This window comes from Lonchura striata, chromosome 5 (assembly GCF_046129695.1).
Source record: "Lonchura striata isolate bLonStr1 chromosome 5, bLonStr1.mat, whole genome shotgun sequence".
Taxonomy (NCBI): Eukaryota; Metazoa; Chordata; class Aves; order Passeriformes; family Estrildidae; genus Lonchura; species Lonchura striata.
The window spans coordinates 36,531,855-36,550,308 of record NC_134607.1 but is presented as its reverse complement, the minus strand read 5'-3'; the positions used below and the strand labels follow the sequence as shown (position 1 = coordinate 36,550,308).

The 18,454-nt window shown below is 38.2% G+C and overlaps 1 protein-coding gene across 1 annotated transcript in view; it reads left to right on the top strand.

Annotated features, from left to right (window-relative positions):
* The window catches only part of ZNF277 (zinc finger protein 277), a 42,098-nt gene that overhangs the window by 5,188 nt on the left and 18,456 nt on the right, over window positions 1-18,454 (top strand). Inside the window, exons 2-4 of the mRNA XM_021545257.3 lie at window positions 12,312-12,510; window positions 15,635-15,723; window positions 17,412-17,494. Of these exons, the coding sequence (XP_021400932.2) occupies window positions 12,312-12,510; window positions 15,635-15,723; window positions 17,412-17,494 (371 nt within the window). The remainder of the gene's footprint in view (window positions 1-12,311; window positions 12,511-15,634; window positions 15,724-17,411; window positions 17,495-18,454) is intronic.

The following is an 18,454-nucleotide window of genomic DNA, read 5'->3' as shown; positions in this document are numbered from 1 at the left end:
TGAAATTACAAGTGTTAAGTATTTTAACTTCAGTATAGGGTAAATTTGGCTATCCAAAGACCCTTCATAACCTTTCCCAACCCTCTGTGCTTCCTTCCACCATGTCCTGCCTTGAAACTTCTGCTAGAACTCTGCGACTTTCTGTGACCATTTATATCCTAAAACTGCTATTGTTCCCAGATTCTCTCTGATTTTTGCTTCACATTCTCATCCACAAACTCCCAGCAGGCTGAATCTGGGAGAAAAGCCTGAAAGCATTTGAATGTCTTTCTGTGGGCTTTTTAAAGTAGCTTTAAATATTGCATCAATAAAAGCCTCACACAATGCAGGAAAGAACATGACATTCAAGAAGCAGGAGAAAAAAAAAGTGGTGAGTTTTGTACAACTTTAAAGCAGGTCTGTGCCTCTGAAGAGCTGAGCACATCATCCTGATCAGTGTCTCACTGAAATCAGGAAAATGTGTAGAAGTCTGGGTTCTTTGCAGAGTTGTTGTCTACAGTACTTAATTACAGTCACTTGAATAGAAAAAGCCTAGTGTTCAATGACCTGATAATTGTTGTGTTAAATAATGCATTAGTCAGCACCACTAAAACCACATAACCAGACTGAAATTACACTGTAGCATCTCTGCCTATGGCAGGGGGCAGGTTGGAACTAGGTGCTCTCTTTTAGGTCCCTTCCAACCCAAACAATAGCAGTTCATGTTAACTTTTAATGTTTCCATAGGAAATGATATAGCTGCAGTAGTCCAGCCATTGATCCCAGCACCTGAATTTCCAGCAGATGTTTCCATGATCACTGCTTGTTTGCCATTCTGTCCTAATATTCTGCTGTAGTAGATCTTTAAGTTAAAAATTGTAGTAGGTGTTTTGTCAGTAGTTTCAGTGGTCCACAGACACCTGTCTGTTCTTTGTAATACATTTCAACTATGTTTCTTGAGACTTTCCTCTTTGTTCTTTTGCCTCTTTATGGCCTTTCACTGGACACTGTCTTCCAGTTGGTCTTTTTTTTTTTTTTTTAATTTTGTGTATTTTTCTCTGATTTTTATGCATCACAGGCAGTGACCAGTGGGAAATGGCCCAGCTGTTTCTGTTTGATTCTTACTCATTGAGATGTCATCCTCCCATTTGTCTTTGGAGACTCTACCCAAAGAGTAGCCACTTGCCTGTGTGGTGGTAGCAGGTTAAACACCTTCTCATTATCCCTCTGGTAGAGAAGCTGTATAACTTGACACACTTTAAGCCTCAGGATTTTTTGTGGTATGTTGTGGCTCTGTTCGCCTGAACAAATAATAAGGCACAGTAGATAAAGGTGCCACAGTCCCTGCAACTTTAGTGTGCGGTTTGACATTTCTGCTCACATGAACTGAGTGTTCCCGCACTGAACAGCCCCTTGGTTTAGACCCAGGAATTTCTGTTAAGGCTTGGGATGCATTTTTCATATATCTGGACTCCAAACAAATCCTGTTCACATGCTTCAAAACTGATCTAAACCCAGGCAATGCACAAAGCAGCTGGAGAGTGCCAGGGGGCTGTGAGACTCCTGTGTGGGTCAGAGCTGTGCTGAGATGCAAGAGGAGGGGCATGGCTGGTGGGCAGCACAGGGAAGCTGGCACAGCACCCTCCCATCCAGAACCTCATGCCAAGTTTGTGGCACGTGCCCCAGGGGAGGCCTGTGTGTCCCATGGTGGGAGTGCACAAGGCTGACAATATAGAAACAGCAATGGTTGTGAAACAAATGTGTGCAGTTGTAAGTGCTGCTGCTGTCAGAGGGGTATTTTGCTAGCATTTGTCCTGGCCCGTGTGCCAGCACCAAATTTTATTATGACTCCATAATGCATGAATAAATGAGGTAGAGCTTTTTCTCTAAAGACCAATATGTAAAAAAAACTTCCTGCTGGAGGTTTTAGTTTTATTTTGTCTTATATGGAATGAAAATATGCAGTCTATGCTCTATTTTTATTATTTATTATTACTGTACTAATTTAATGTTCAGGAGCCTGCATGGAGTTATACAGTTAGCAAAATGTTGCCTGAAAAATATAAACAACTTGTATTGGTAATTCAAACATTCTAATTCTGTTTCTTGATGAAGTTAATTTCAATTATTGTATCATCCATGTCCACGAGCTACATTAGTAGTATCAGTAAGTATATATCACACTTAAGAAGTCTAGATCTGTATTATATGTTTAATGAATGCACAGAGGACAGTATCACAAAAAGATGTATTTCAAACTCTGGTACAAAGTCAGAATACACTCATAGGAATTTTATATAGCTTGCTGTGAGATGTCTCTGGGATCTATAATACATAATTATTTGAGCCTTGACTTAAAAATACTTTCCTCTCAAAATAATTTTCAAAAATGTATGTGTAAAGAGTATAAAGAGTGGATTATTTGAAGTATAATCAAAGCTTTGTTTTCCCGAATCATGATATCAGGCTGAAGTATGTTGATTCACATCACTGCACACTATAATGAACTTTGCCTTCAAGCCACTGTTTTTCCAGTTTGAATACCAGTTTATGGAGGTTTGATTCTAAAAGTAGAAACAACTTATTTTGCTACTTTCCATCTGGAAAAGCTCCAGTTCACTGAGAAAGCAGCAACAGACCACAGAGATTCTAACATCTCAGGGCTTCTTCATACAGATTCTTCATTAAGTACAAAATTCACTTAATTCAGCCTTGAAGGCTCTCTGTGTGTCAGGAAGCTGAATCAGAATATCTGAGAGAGATTTCAGCCTGTTCTGTCAGTATGACACCCACACACACAAGGGATGCCAGAAACAAGACCTCTCAGGATGCATTTTGACATTAGTTCTAATTTGTATGAGTCTGAAAAAAATTTAAGTGCTATTTAAAATAAAAGTTTCACACTATCTACAGTTGTTTTTTTCACATAGTTGCCTTTTTCAAGGAAAGTCTACCAGTGGAAAAGTTGTAAACCCTGCAGTGCAAATGTTTTAGTTAGAAGCATGGTAGATATTCCCATCATAATGACATGGGGGTGTCAGGAACTGCTAAAGCAGGCTTTATGTTTTTAAGGCAAATCACACAGCCTTTCCTTTGGTTACAGAGAGTAAAGCAATTGTTTTAAAAGACCATGAGGCAATTCTTTTAAGATCAAAAGGATAAACGTGCTTGGAAATTGAATCCTTTTAGAGGAAAAGAACATGTGACAGGAAAAGAACATGTGACAAGAAAAGGAAAATCCTTGTAATAAAGCATTATTGATCACTAGTAAATTATCATGATAAAAAGTAGAGAGTAAAGTAATTAACCTGCTTTACATAGCAGTGCTGGCATAGAAGTTACTAGGCTCAGTACAGTACTTGTTAAAGGCACTGCAAAGATAAATTATAGCAATGAAGTATTACTATCCATATTAAACCCATTGTTAAGACCCCTCCTTTCTGGGAGAACTAAGGTCACAGATGCAGAAAATGTAAAGACATGCCTTTTTCCAGCTTGCTGCTCTTTGCAGAGGGTTAAGCAGAACAGTGGCAGTGGTAACATACACAAATACTGCATTTGCATATACGTTTTTTTACTTGTGATGCCTTTCAGTATGTATTTTTAAATATTTTTTAAATGATGGTCTGGATCACCTTGACACAAAATTGTAGCCTTTTTTTTTCCTCTTCTTTTTTTCTCCAGGAATTTTCATATGAAAATAGCAGAAATTCAGTCTTTATACCTTAAATTTAAACAGCATTTTTTATGCTTTATTATGATGTCTTTGGTATGTCTTTTTACCAAATAGCAAGTTTAACAGAAAAAAGCTGCTAATTTTTGTTAGATAGATTTGAGTGATAAGTACAAAAGAAGAACCTGGATGGTCACTTTTGTCCTTCCATTTCAAATTCTTCTGTTGGATATTTTCTTCCTCTTCCTTGTAACCAACATTCTGGGTTTCAGGCTACATAATTACTTTGTTAATCTTTCCAGATAATAGTCTAGGGTTTAATCATTGCTTCTAATCCCTTATTTTAGTGGATAATATGGATCTCAGCTCTCCATGTCTACCAAGTCATGCAATCACACTAAACAAGGAACAGTAAACAGAAATTTTGTTTAACAATAGCCACAGGGAATCACAGAAACTGTAAAAAGTATAATAAAATTATTCAGTATATAATGCTGAAGTAGATAAATATTGTTTCATATTTGTGACCAAAATATCAAACCCTGAATTTAGTTACCCTAATGTAAGTCTGTGTCCAGACATTTTTACCCAGGAATGAGGCATTTACCCAGGAATGAGGCATTATACAGCTCTGAGCTTATGCAGCAATAGAACCTGCTGTAGTGTGTTAAATATTTATAGCAGCATATTAACATCATATTTAAATATTGTTATGAATACTTACTAGGGTCACTTTCATTAGTGTGTGTGTGGGTATGCGTGTCCCTCTGTGTGAGAACAGTAGGTTTGCTCTGGTCTTTACAGATGTGGGGGTTTGTCTGGACCCCAGCAGAAAGACAACAAGCAGTGGCATGTATCTGCTGCTGAACTGGGCAATAATCTAGTCTATTATTTAAACATGATCTTATTGGTAAGCGCATTGGTTTTGTTTTATTAAAATTCCAGCACTTCACATTTTTATTAATCACTTTCCCAGTCCTATTCAGTTGTGTTCTGATGCCTGTGCTGCGGTACCATAGCAACACTTGTTAATGCTAATGAAACTGCAACATCCTAAGCTCCCCGACAGAGCAGCCCTGTTAAATATGGCTATTAAGCACAGTTGTATTTCTGTTAGTTCCAGCTCCCAGCAGACACCTGCTCTATAGAAACTCTGTTCTGAATTATTAGGATTCGGTAACTTACAGCTTTTCTTAAAGCTGTCATTTAACTGGAATAAAATTCTCATATTCCTAGACAGCAAATGCTACAAAATATGTACAGTGTCTGTACAAAGTGACAAGCTTTAGCTGTAGGATTAAGTGTTCTTTTGAAGTGCTCATTTGCATTCAATGAAAAAACAGGCAGGGTTGAGACTGATTGATCTTGGGGGAAGCTACAGGATGTGTTGTCCCCTAGAGCACATGGACGTTTTAACTAAATATCATTCATAGTGTGTTAACAAGCAGAAGTAATCGGTAAATAATTCCTCATGAACTCAGACTAATGCAACTTAATAGAAGTACTTGAGGGCTTTAATATATTGAGGTAGGAGATGATTATGTACATTGATTCTTCTTTCACTAGGAAGAATATTTGCATGTAGTATTGGTGAGGACCATGACAGGGTGTTTTATTTTCATTATTCTAAGTTTTGGCTTTGAATACTGTTTATTTGGCAAATCATTAGTCATCCATCTTTTGTGCTCTGGAAAACAAAGGAAAAATCCTGTAATCAGTATAAAATTGCTTCCAAGAATATGACCACAAATTAGGGAATGCTGCTGTGCCAACAAATAGATGCTGTTGTGCCAAGGCTGCAAAACAGGGATGCTGTCATGTATGAATTTCAAGTGTCAAGATGATCCTTCTTGATACTCTTGCATCATCTCAAAAACAGTTGATTTCAAGACAAAGCTTTAAAACTGCTTGTTTCCTAAAGAGTTTTAAATGCAGCGCTCCTTTGTGCTGAATTACCTATAGGAATACAGGTTGGTTCCCTAATGTACTCTCCAGAGGGGTTTGGTCATTTCAGCAACTAAATGTTTTTGCCATGTAATCAGTGAGAACTTAGGGGAGGGTGCTCAGCCTTTTTGTTTTCCATTCAGCATCTGTTGGGCTTCTAGTGTGGAGTGCCAGGTTTGCTAGGTGTCTTTTGTTTTCCTGTCATTCTTTCTTCCCTTTGTTCTTTGTATATCTAAAAACCTGTCTTTTGCTCATTATTTGGACTCCTATATTCACCAGTATGTCTTTGTTGTGTTCATTTTTGTTTTAGGATCATTTCAAGTTCTTGTGCTAATCTCATAATATTAACCAGCTGTATTTATGAGATAATAAACCAGATTTGTAGGTAATGAATTGATCCATTCAACTATTGGATTTAATTATAAAGACACTTAACATTCCAGCAGATATTCTTATTTTGTGTCATTATCCTTGTGGTAACCAACAGTGGGATATTTATATTATAAAGTCCTCAGCCTAAGGCCTCATTGCTGTGCCGTAGACTACAAAAATGACAGGAAACCCATAAATATGTCTTAAGCAAATTTGTATTAATTCCTTTTTCATCATTTCAATTTTCAGACTTTGCAATGCCTTGAATTTTCAAAGTATTCTTCAGTTAGTAATAAATCAATTAATCTCTTTTAAAATAGTTTGATTTCTTCTTCTCTATTTAAAAAGCCTTGTCTTTGGACTTAGCTCCTTTTCATCTGTTCCTGGGACTGTCATTCCTTTTTACCTAGCGGCAAAGCTACAAAAAGAAGGATGTGAGTGCCCCTGTCCTCAGCATTGTTGCAGCCCAGTTTATGGAGTTCCTCCCTCAGCTTGCTGGTTGCCTGCTGGAAGGGTCTGCTGCTCCCTGAGCTCTGCTTGAGGCACAGCTGCAGATTGCATCTCAGGGCCAAGCTGTGTGAGTGAAGAGTTCTAACAGTGAAGTTACTTCATTTATCTGAACCCACATTCCTCCACTTTCTAGTTAGAGAATGTAATTCATGCAGCAGTGTTCAGTTTGTCCCCAGAGCTAGTCAGAGCAGATAGTTCAGATGTACAACCAAGCAAAATTGAGCACAAGAGCTCCACGCTGCATTTAGTGTGCATTTAGTGTGTTAGGTGTACTCATGCTGACACCAGTGGATTCTGCAAACTGAAGCCAGTGCTGTGTCCTTGTTAGGAAACAGTGATAAAATCTTAGTGGCTTCTTTTCCTGTGTGTAATGCCTTTGAAGAAACCTCACACACTGTGGCAGGCTTATGCTAAAATTGTATGAGACAGCTGAGGCTGTAAAGCTGAGAAGAAAGGAGGAGGCTGAGAGCAAGGCTATGTTTCATCTTACTGCTTCTCACCTTTGACTCCTTAGTTTGCTCTTGCCCTTGGTGGACTCTTGTGTCGGCAGGCATTTTCAATATTCTTGAGCAAAAAGAAAGGAAGGAATGGTTCTTAATGGTAAAGAGCTGGATTGACTCATCAAAGGATTTGGCAAGCCTGGGAGCCAGCACAAGCAGAAGGGCAATGGTAGATGGTTAGGAGCAGTGGGATAAGGTGGAGAAAGTCAGGATAATGAGACGTCCCTGTGCTTCTTGGTGGCAGCAAGTGGTTACACTGGCTAAACCATCTCTGGGGACCTTGCCAACTCCCATCCAAATGGTGAATCTATCCTTCCTTTTCTTTCTGATAATAATATCTGTTGTATTGGCCATAACAGTGCATGGCATATTGCTTTGTGATAATTGCATGTGTGATTGTGCAGGTGGAGAGCATTGCCCATTTTGCTGTAGGCTGTGTTATAACTTTGTGGGTGGAACATTTACTTAATTGTCCAAAGGAGCATTGGTTTGGAGCTTAGAATAATTGTATTCAAAAGTAAAAATGTTCCAGTAAGGAAAATGAATACATTTTCATCTTGTTGCTTCATTAGCTGTGAAGATTAACTAGTCTATATTATAACAATTCTTAAAATAAAATAAAGCCATATGATTTCAATAACAGGCAGACTTATTTAATTTACTTGTTTTCCCCCCACTGTTGTGATGGTGTGCACAGTCCCTGTGCAGGGATCAGAAATCCATTGTACTAGGTATCCTGTGGATGCTTATTAAAAAAAAACAGTGCTTATTCATGTTTTGAAAGTAAATTGTTTTCTATACCATCTCATTCTCAAATATCTTCAAAGTATTTATTTTCCTCTGAAGAACTTGGTATACTTCTCAGTTTTAGTTTTCAAAAATGTATTCCTCTGCTCTTTCCATTCTACTAATCTACATTTTTTAGCTCTGAATTAGCTGTTAAAGACCATAGTTTTATCTGTCCTGCTAAAGGTTGAACAACATGGCGTTAGCTGCCAGTTCTGTGACTGAGAAAGGGATTTTCTTATTTTTTGAGTTCAGAGGGCTTTGTGTGAAACGTTTGGGATATCTCTTTGCATTACAGTCATGCTGTTTTTCTGTTAGGCAGAGAAGAAAAACTCAGGGGCAGCAACATGATTCATCCAAAACCTAATGGATGGGTTTTATAAGGCTCTCTTCTCATAGGGAGTATCATGAGTCCTGTGCTGTTCATCACAGATGCAGTAAGGAAGGGTGATGTATTTTGCTGATGATACACTTGTATATCACTTTTGAGTGATGCACTTTTTTTTTCTAAGTGGTAAACAGGAGGGCCAGCTAAAGCATTGCATGAAATCTCATGTTATTTAAACAAATTGCACCCAAAAAAGTGCTATTCAATGTTAACAAATGCAGAGTAACACACAGGAGTGAACACACAAAGAATATGACCACTGTCTTGTGTATTAACACCTGATTCACAGCTTAGGAGACTTTGAATCATTGAAGAGAATTCAATGGTTAATTCAATGATCCTAAAAGCAAGTGAAATACCAGAAGTAAAAAGTACATAGAAGAGAGATTGAAAAAGAAAAACATCTGTGCTGATTTTGAAACATATTTCCTTCCACTCTTGAACATTTTCAAGCTACCTCTTGCCACTTTGCATGAAAGGTAGAGTAAAACTAGCCTCAAGTTGAACCAGGACATCAAGGAATAAAGGGCCATTACAAAAACATGAAAAGTTGATGCAAGTTTTTGTAGGTGTTAAAAGTCCAAGAATTTCAAATTTCAAATTCAGGAATAAGTCAATGGAGAGAAAAAAATAAAAGCTGTTTATCTGAGGGGCTCATACTGCCTTTGACTTAAGCTCCCCATACTCAGACTTCTGGAAGACTATTCTATTTGTGTGATTACTGTTTGTTTGGCCTATTTTTATACCATTCCTAGGCAATTGCTTCTCACCCTTGTCAGCCAGGGCACATGCACCAGAGGGGTGTTTAATCTGTCTCTGTGAAGTTATTCTTGCAGTAGATTCTGCAGTAGATTCTAAGAGAAAAGCTTGCTACTTTTCCCTCATTTTCAAGTCTCTCTGCATGTAGAAATCTTGGAGTCTGAGAATACATCTGAGAGTTTTTATTTCCTTGTTAGCCCTGAGCTGTGCTATAGTTAACAGCTTTTATTCAGTACCTGTAGCCGCTCTGCTCCAAATATAGAAACAAAATTAGCTGCTTTTATAGAGATTTCAATATTATGCTTGGATTTATTTGTACTACATTAGTCCAGTAAGTGCTATGCTAAAGGCTGTGCATTTGTTCAGCTCTGTGCATTTATTCTCTTGTTCAGTGTTTTTTGTAGCAGATGAGTAAAATGATATTTACATGGATTCCTTTTTCCATTGTCTCTTTCTTTAAGTGCTTTCAAAAGAAATTGCATAAACTTCGCATTTGCCAAACTGCTCTGATAGCCTAAAGTTATTCTCTTTTAGTATTAGCTACTCTGTTTGGGCAGCAAAAAAAATCTTCACCCCACTTTATTCCTTTCAGCAGCTCATGGCTACAGTTAAAGACTTAGCGGTTCTGTTTTTCTAGCCGGAGTGGTTGCTAGTCACAAATACCCTTACTAAACAACTGTATTGGCTCCTTGTCTGTTTTGTAGCAGTCCCTGCTCTACACATCTATCTGTTGAAAGTTGATTTCTTTAGGCAGAGAGGTGGATTTCTAAAGATTTAAATACATCATTGCAAGAGACCTGTACCAAAAATTAACAAAAAGCAGTGTTGCTGTTTACTGGGTTAAATTGAAGTGGCAGACAAAGTATCTTCTTAGTTCACTTGATATCGGCAATTGCAAAGGAAATTAAGTTCTGCTTTTCTCCATAAGCATGGTTTAATGCTTCTTCAGGCAACAGAACAGACTGAGAATGGACAAAGCTGGACTCTTGCAGGTACCACCAATTTTTCTTGGGAGATTTGACCCTTTCATGAGGATTGCTCTAGCACATAGGGTAGCCACTGCTGTTCTTAAAATAGGACAAAATGGAACGATTTCTGCAATGCTAGTTTAATAAAGAAATTTCTAAGGAAAGGGAATGGGTTGAAGTGTAGATAAAATTATGAGAAGAAAAGTGTTAGATTGTGCACAGCAGCTGTGTTGCTCCAGGTAATACCATGCTCTGTTTTCTGCCATCTTTCCGCAGTGCTTAGTTTTTTGTGATAAATTGAATTCAGTGTAACCCAGCCATCAGTCTTCAGTCAAGTCAGTGCCTTTCCAGGAAGTTCTATTCTTCAGAAGTCCTTAGGAGAAACCAGTCATGCAGGGCATATATATTGTTCCAGGACAGCACAGAGCTGATAAAGCTGTGTTTCCTATGGTTTTATTCCCTTTACCACGTATGCCTTCCAGCAGCTCCAGCTTACCCTCAGTCCCCTGGAGCACCCCTATCAGCCCGTGCTGTGTCTGCTTTGGAGTGCTGTGTCCATGCTGGCAGGGCAGACACTCCGGGCACCATGTGTGGTGGAAGACAAAGTCTCATTCCTCTCTCCATGCCCGTTCCTCTGCCTGAACACAGATTTGTCACAGAACTTGTGGGGCTACCCAGGTCTGCCTCTGAATGGGATTGTCCAGCCCTTCTTTGGTTATTTCAGAGTCTTGGTAGAAGGCAGGGTAGAGCACTGATACATTAACATATTCTCCTAGGAAAAAAAGCTAAATTACTGTGATTTTTAAAAATTATTTTTCACATTTTCCATGTGAGCAAGTTACCAGGCTGTCAGATTTAGTATGCCTGCCAATGTATAACATCTATATGTGATTTTTGTAGGGTGAAAGTTATCTGGTAAATATTAATTAAGGTTCCTTTAAGCATGTGTATTTTAAAATTCATGTGTGACAAAATAACAGACTTGAGAGAGGCCCTTTTTCTTAATGCTTCAGGTATCTTCAGAAACTGATGCCCAGGAGGTTCCCTCAGAATATCAGGAGATGGTTTTGCACTGTGAGGGTGTCTGATCCCTGGCAGAGGTTGCTCAGAGAGGTTGTAGAATCAAAGCCATTTACTTATGGCCCTGCACAACCAGTCCTAGGTGCTTCTGCGTGAGAGTCATCCTTGACCAGACGACCTCCAGAGGTCCCTTCTAATCTCATCCATTCTGTCATTCTGGGAAATTTCATTTCTCTATAGAGGTGTTCATGTCACTGCAGGAATCCAAAGACACAGAGTTTATTCTCCTGCTGCATAAGATAACTTCATAATAAGTCCAGGACACTCATGTTTTTAGTTGTCAACTTCAAGAGGGCAGGAACATGAAGACTTTTTTCTGTTTACTTTTTGCTATCCAAAATTTAAATATCTAAAATTGAAGATATGTGTTGAAATTGTCATCTGCTTCCAAGATAAACCCTAACCCACGACTGAGGTGTAATTCATTTGGAAAACGAACACCACAGTTTACTTCTGGACAGTTGGAATTTGGTTAGGCTAATGGGGCCAGTTGTTTAACTTTCTTGGTCAGTGTTTCTTAATGAATTATACTAATTTATGCCAATGGAAGAGCTTATGAATTTAGACCAATGTTGTTCAAATGGGGAACACACTCATGCCAGGACAGCATGTGGCAATGACTCACTTCTGTGTGGTGTCACTTGGGGAACCTGTGTCTGGCTGGTACAGTATGGTACAAACATGGGCCATTCACCTTTCCACATGGAGCATGGCTGCCCCTTCCTCAGCATCTGTATGGTTAGAAAGTGCTCCAGAGGGCATAAGCATCCCTGTGGCAATAATTTTTATCAAGGACAGTCTTTTGTCATAGAACAGCAAATTAGATGTTAATGGGGAAAAAAGGCAAGACAAATGCATATCTTCAAGTCAGTCAGAAAGGCATAGAAGTATTCTGCAAAAAATAAAAGTGTAATTAGGAAAATTAACATGTGAAACAGTTTGTACTATAGTCTAAATACTTCCTGATACTCTGAGCAATGTGGCTCAAGGAGCCACAAAGACAGTAACTTCATTCATATCAACAGGTAGATTAGATAGTGAGAAGAAGAAAAGTAGGTTTACCATCATAAAATTTCTTTAGTAGTAAGCAGAGTACCTGTGTGTGACTGACTTGGTGTCAGCTGGGAGTTTCATTTGGGAAAGACCTGAGAACTGTCCTGTGCTGACCTCCCAGTGCCCTTCTTGGAATCAGTGCAGTCAGCCTGATTACAAGCATCTTACTCCTCAAGTGATCCATGCAACAAAACTGAGATTCAAACAGGTTTTACATTTATTACCTAAAAGTACTCAAAAAGATGTACATTTATTTACGTAGTCAAAATAAATTATTATTGTTTTTATTCTTATTTTAGATACCGAGTGTATTTTGGAGCCTCTGTCTCTGCCAGAAAGTCCAGGTGGTATTGATGCAGTAGAAAGTTCTCCCTATGTGCCTTGTATTTTCTGCAAAGAATGCTATGTCTTAGCAGAACAAAACCAGCTCCTGAAGCACATGATTATTGAACACAAGCTTGTCATAGCAGATGTGAAACTAGTTGCAGATTTTAGAAGGTAAGGGTTACATCATTTAAAATGAGTGTGTATGTGTGCAGATGTTATTGAAAGCTCTGGAAAAGTAGAGATCATCTTTTTAAAAAGATATTGTGGGAGGATTTCTGCTAACTTTTCTCATGAGCAATTTGCAGCTGGGCTGTAAAGTTGTTTTCCTATTTCCTTCACTCTCCCTAGTGTCTAGATGTTGCTGGGACTAGGGAGCTCAGTTTTAGAATACACAGCAATTCCTGTGTTTGACATTTTTGTATATATCCTAGGGCCTTCTCAGGTCCTGTCACTAATCAACAAGTTGTGTGCAAACTAGAAATCTGTTTTTTAGCAAAGCCCATTCCAGACAATCAGCTTTCCTAATCCAGGGTTTTATTTGTGTAGGGCAAGACTATTTCTGTCCCTGTACAATGTCCTAAGGCTGTGTATTGTACACAGAAGCTGCACAGTACAGGATCTCTCACATTCTGGATGAAATTTATTTGTGCTACTTTAAGGACAGTATTCCCCCATGAAAATCACATTTAATCCTTAACTGTGCTTTACAGTACTGTGATCTACATACAGCTGTGACTCCTTCTACAGCTGTGTCATTGATCATCTCACCAGGGTCACATTTGGCTTTCTCTCTTTTAACTTCCTCCAGTAGCTGGCATGGCCCTAGCTGGCTTGTAACTTCAGAGACAAGGTACTTGCTTGTCTTTTTGCTTTCCACAGTAATATATGGGCCAGGAGGAAGGCTTGACAATACCTGCCAGTCTGTAGATAGTTCTGCTGTAGTATTTAAGTGTTAGATGGATAATTTCTCAACTAAAATCAGTTTTCTAGTAGGTCTTCTGTCACTAGTTACTCAGTCAAAGTCAAGACCTTGTGTCTATCAAGACTCAAAAAAAAATAAATAATACAATATAATTTAGGAAGAGAAATGTAAGCCACATAAATCTTTAATCAAATGTATGAGCTTAACGTTGCTTAAAATTGAAAACTGATGGTAGTTTTTGTTTGCTTTTCTGCTGAAGGCAGGCAGAAGGAGAATGTACTGTTCTTTGGAGATAGTACTAGTATCTTTGGGTAAGTAAAGGAATTGAAGGTGCTCAGTCATGGACCACTAGTCTAAGAGTGCTTGAGGGAATTATTTTGCATTAATAGGAATGTATTTTAAAATCACCCCTTCAAAAAGGGCCCATTTGGATTCTTTTTGCTGTTAATGCAATTGGAAGGTAGCCAAATCTTACAGAAAGTGGCCCCAGGACATGAAATGATGGAATTGTTGCTCTGAAATGTGCTTTCTCTGATTTGCTGTATTAGTAAAATAGTTTAATACTACACACAAAAAAGATAATATATTCTGAAGTGTTGAACTGAGGTGTGGAAAATACAAGGATCAATTCTGTAAAGATAGTATTATTTTTATATTTAACTATGAGTTGCAGCCAGTCTTAAGATTACATTTCTTGACAGAACTGGAAGAAGTGGATAATCCAGAAAAGACCGATGCTATGGAAGATTTTTTTCTTTTCTTTTTAACTTTGAAGAATAAAGATAAGTTGGCATAAGTGCAGAGGGAAGAGATAACAGGAATAAGCTTCTGCTTCATGACTCAACATGATCATTCATTCTATATCCCTGGAAGTATCACAAGGCATTGGTTTTATCTGGTCATTGATTATTTGGGTTAAGTCTTATGATATGAAATCCCTTAACTGCAATTTCTGTGACACAGACAGTTATGGGCAGGTGAGTTTGTACCAGTGCTCATTTTTCTCAGTGCAAGGGAGAGACATTTATTAAATGAGCTCTTGAAATGTCTTCATTTGCACATTTATGTCCTAAAAGCTAAGGATTACTTAGTCTGGAAGAACTATCGTTCTGTTTAGCAACTCTTTCAATGTGCATTACAAACGGTGGTTTAGGCAGGGGGAGAACTAAAGACTCACTTCTCACTTACTGACATCTGATGATGCTGCTGAAAGAGCCTCAGCCACATGTGCTGTCTTCACTGTGCTCAGCTGTGTGCTACACCAGAGGTTAGTCCTCTCTGTGTCAGAGTTAGCAGAAAGAAAGATGTGCTGATTCCTTGGCTGCTGCAGTTGAAGTCCTCAAATATATTAGGTGAGAATGGTAGAGGCATTGTGAGCCACTATGAGATGTGATAGCTGTGGCAAGTACGCTTACAGATTGCACAAATATTAAAAGCTGCTGCTATAATGTCATAATAATGATATGTCATTTTTTAATTATCTTTTTCCTAATTTAGTGGCACAAAATAAGAAGCAGTCATTGAATAGCCTTTACCTTACCAACTCTCACATGATTTATATCATACATGAGCATAAATTAAAGCGAGCACTTTAAGCATGTTCAGATTATTTTTTATAGTAAAATTCTGAATAATTAGCGCAAGAGTTGCTTGGTTCATTTCATCATATAAATGAAGTGGTGATTTCTTCTGGGTTAGACAGTAGCTTCCTAGTTCAGTGGAAATCTAATCTCGGTTGTGTTCTGTTGATGCAGCTGTAATACCAACAAAGTAAAGATTGGTTTTAAATTGTAGTTGATGGGTTAAATTTTCAAGATGTGTTTAAGTCTTTTCTTATTCTGTCTGCTGTCTTACCCCCAGGTGTTCAGGGACTTTATTGTTCAGTCTTTCTAGTTGTCTGCCAAGCTACAGCTTTCAGTGTAACTCCACAGGACACCTGCCAAAATTTCACTTTTGTCAAGTTGGTGTTTTTATTGAGTTTTAGCTTTCTGACTGCATCTTGCAGAACACAGAGTACAATATTTTGGGAATTTGAGAATGCTCTGTAATATATCTTTTCAGTAAAAATGCATCTGAGTGGCACTTCTGTCTGTAGATGTGAATAGGTCACAGTGTTTATGCAAAGCTTGGTGCAAATCTGCTTATTGAGTTCTTTACTTTGACAGCATGGTTAAACCCAGTTTAGGTGAAACTGAATTAATTTCATAAAATTGAAAACTAATACGAAGGAAGAAAAAAGGGACATAGGAGTTAAAAAAAAGAAACAAAAAGACAAGTATTTAGAGCATGAAGAAAACAAGGGCTAATCAATTTTTTATTAAAAGCTTTTCAGTGTTTCTTTTTTCACTGATCATCTCCCCCTTATTTTTAAAGCTATATCCTGTACTGGAAGAGGAGATTTGCAGAACAGCCTATCACAGACTTTTGTAGTGTGATAAGAACAAATTCAAAAGCTCCATTAGGTAAGTATGGCTCTTGCTTACTCTCTGGTGGGCAGATCATGTAATAATTTCTGGCATATACTGCTGCTTTGAACAGCCAAGTGTGTCTAACACTAGGTCAGAAAACCACAGAAGTAATGTTTAACTCTTAAGCACATATCTAAACTTACCTTCTCCAATGATTGCAACACGTGCTTCAGCACAGTGCTGAGTGAGGATGAGATCAATACATGCTTAAATATGCAAGGCCTGGGAGCAGAGCTGCTCACATGGTTCCTGGGGAGACATTGGTACCCATTGCATAAAAAATGCAGTGACCACCCTTCCAAAATTATAAGAAACGTTCCCAGTAAGCTGCCTTTTCTGACTTCACCCTGCCCACCACCTGCACTGATGCTGCTAATCCTTCTTGGGCATCAGGGCCACAACCCCCCTTTCTTTCCCCTGCCACAGTAGTCCCTGTCCCAAGAGTGTCAGGAGATGTCCTCTTCGCAGAAGCCATACAATTGTGCAGTTTTCTGGGCCCCAACACGAGTCTGAAACCACAGTTCACTGTTCTGCTGTGTTGGTGTGGTGGCACATTCCATCACAGGGACAGTGTTGAGTCTGTGAAGGAAGTGTTTTTCTCAGAAGCAGCTGATGCATTACTTTGGCTTTCCTTTTCTAACAGAAACGCACAGTTTGCCTAAAATAGATAAGAACTTTAGGGCTTTTCTGCATCTTTAATTCTCAATAGAGACCCTAAAAGAGAGGAAACAATGCATACAGCTGGTGTCAGAAATGGTTAGAAAGTGAAAACTGAGTATGAAATGGATGAAAGTAATTTTTTAAATTATTCTAAATAATTTAAGAAAAGTAGCTCTGGAAAACATGAAAATCATTCCAAAAATCATAGTTCTGTTTCTCCTACAAACACCACTCAGTTTGAAAACTGTAAATCAAGCACCTGAATAGCAGAATTATGAAATATCCATGAATCTTCTCCCTCTCTCTTTCTCTCTCTCCTTCCTGCCTCACCCCTCCCTCCCCCTCCAGAAAATTGTTCTTATCTCAACACATTATCTTTTGTATTTTCCTACATGCTGAGTAATTGTTATTTCTTTGAATAAAATTTGTTGCTTTCTTCAATTGGATATGACCATAAATAGTAAAATGGTTACTAAATATAAAATATGTGTAAAACATATAAGTAGAAATGTAAATTGGCAAGTCTCAATGTATGGTACTGAACAGTTGTATATATTCACAGGTAGAAAAATATTTGGTGGTAAAAGGTAATGTGATAGATCAGAGCAAGGGGAGTATAAACCAACTTATGATAGCTACTGAAAACTGACAGTTACTTAGGGAAATAATTGATAAGATAAAATTAAAGGTGATTTCATATTTCTTTCATGCTGACTTTAATCTGTAACCAGTATAAATACTAATTGTTTCATGTATCCAGAAGAACCATCACAAAAATGAATAAAGCTGGTAGTGGTGAAAAGCTATGCAAGACTTTTGCCTTCACACTCCAATATAAATATGCACAAATATTTAAACATGTTTCATTAAATTATTAAATTCAAGTAACTGACTTCTATAGGTTAAAAATCACATTCTTATATTGTTAATATATTCTAAAGTCTTAGCAAATTATCTGCCAGTAATATTCAAAGCAGCTGCAACTGCCCATTCCTTACGCACACTTTTTAATCTCTTAACAGAGGAACAGGACAATTATTTTCTTTTATGTGATGTTTTACCAGAAGACAGATTACTTAGAGAACAGCTTCAGCAAAAGAAACTGGTAAGAAATTATTGTTGTTTCATTTTTTAAGGCAAACACTCTAATAGAATAATATATAGTAACTGATCAGGCATTTTAATGTGAAAGCATTTTTTGTGAGATGGCAAAATTCTGAATTTTTTTAAGCTTATTTCCCTAGCTGCTGCACAATCATACCCTGCTTATAGATTTTTCTCTGGGATAAATTTAGAGGTTGCATGTCAGTGTTCCACACAAGTGGAGAATACACCCAGAACACTGAAGAAGATTGAGTGTGCTGAACATTTTTCTTCTTGCAAGGATTTGCAATGCATTGACACACTATCTTTTGTGTAATAACATACATCTAGGGAAGTTAGCAAACTAGAACTTGGTGTGTGATCCTGTGAGCAGAGAAGGTGATACTTACCTACAAAATCTCTGAGCAAGCTGTTTTTGTGCATTCGCACTCCCTTTCCCAGATTTCATTAATTCACAGTCTCACACTCACAAGCACCATGGTGTGTGAGCGGAGGAAGTCTGGCCAATATTGTTTCTGTGAGATGCAAAGGACATGAAATGCCAGCTCTTGAGTCCACGTGAGCCATTCTGGTTCTTCTTGCCTGATGGCAGCCTAGTACTGTGGACAGACCTTGCTGAACTTTTAGGCATTGTCCGTTCTGAATGGATGTTCCTTCAAGTTCAACTCATGCTGACTGGCTTCCAGGAGTCTTAGTCCAGATTGTTGGCCAGTGGGGTTTTTTCTGGTTTCTTGTTTGAAATACACATTTACTGTTGGGCTAATTTAGAAATGAATGTTACATGGTACACAGCAGCTTTGTTGATAATCTCCTCATGTTAGGATGCAGGTATTTCCTGGAGATGCACAATACCCTGTGTCTGTACTGTGAGATGTTAGAGTGCAGGCCTTAGGGTCTTTACATAAATACATTTCTCAGTTTAGTGCTGGCAGCCATGTCCTGAGAATTGTCAGCACAGGCC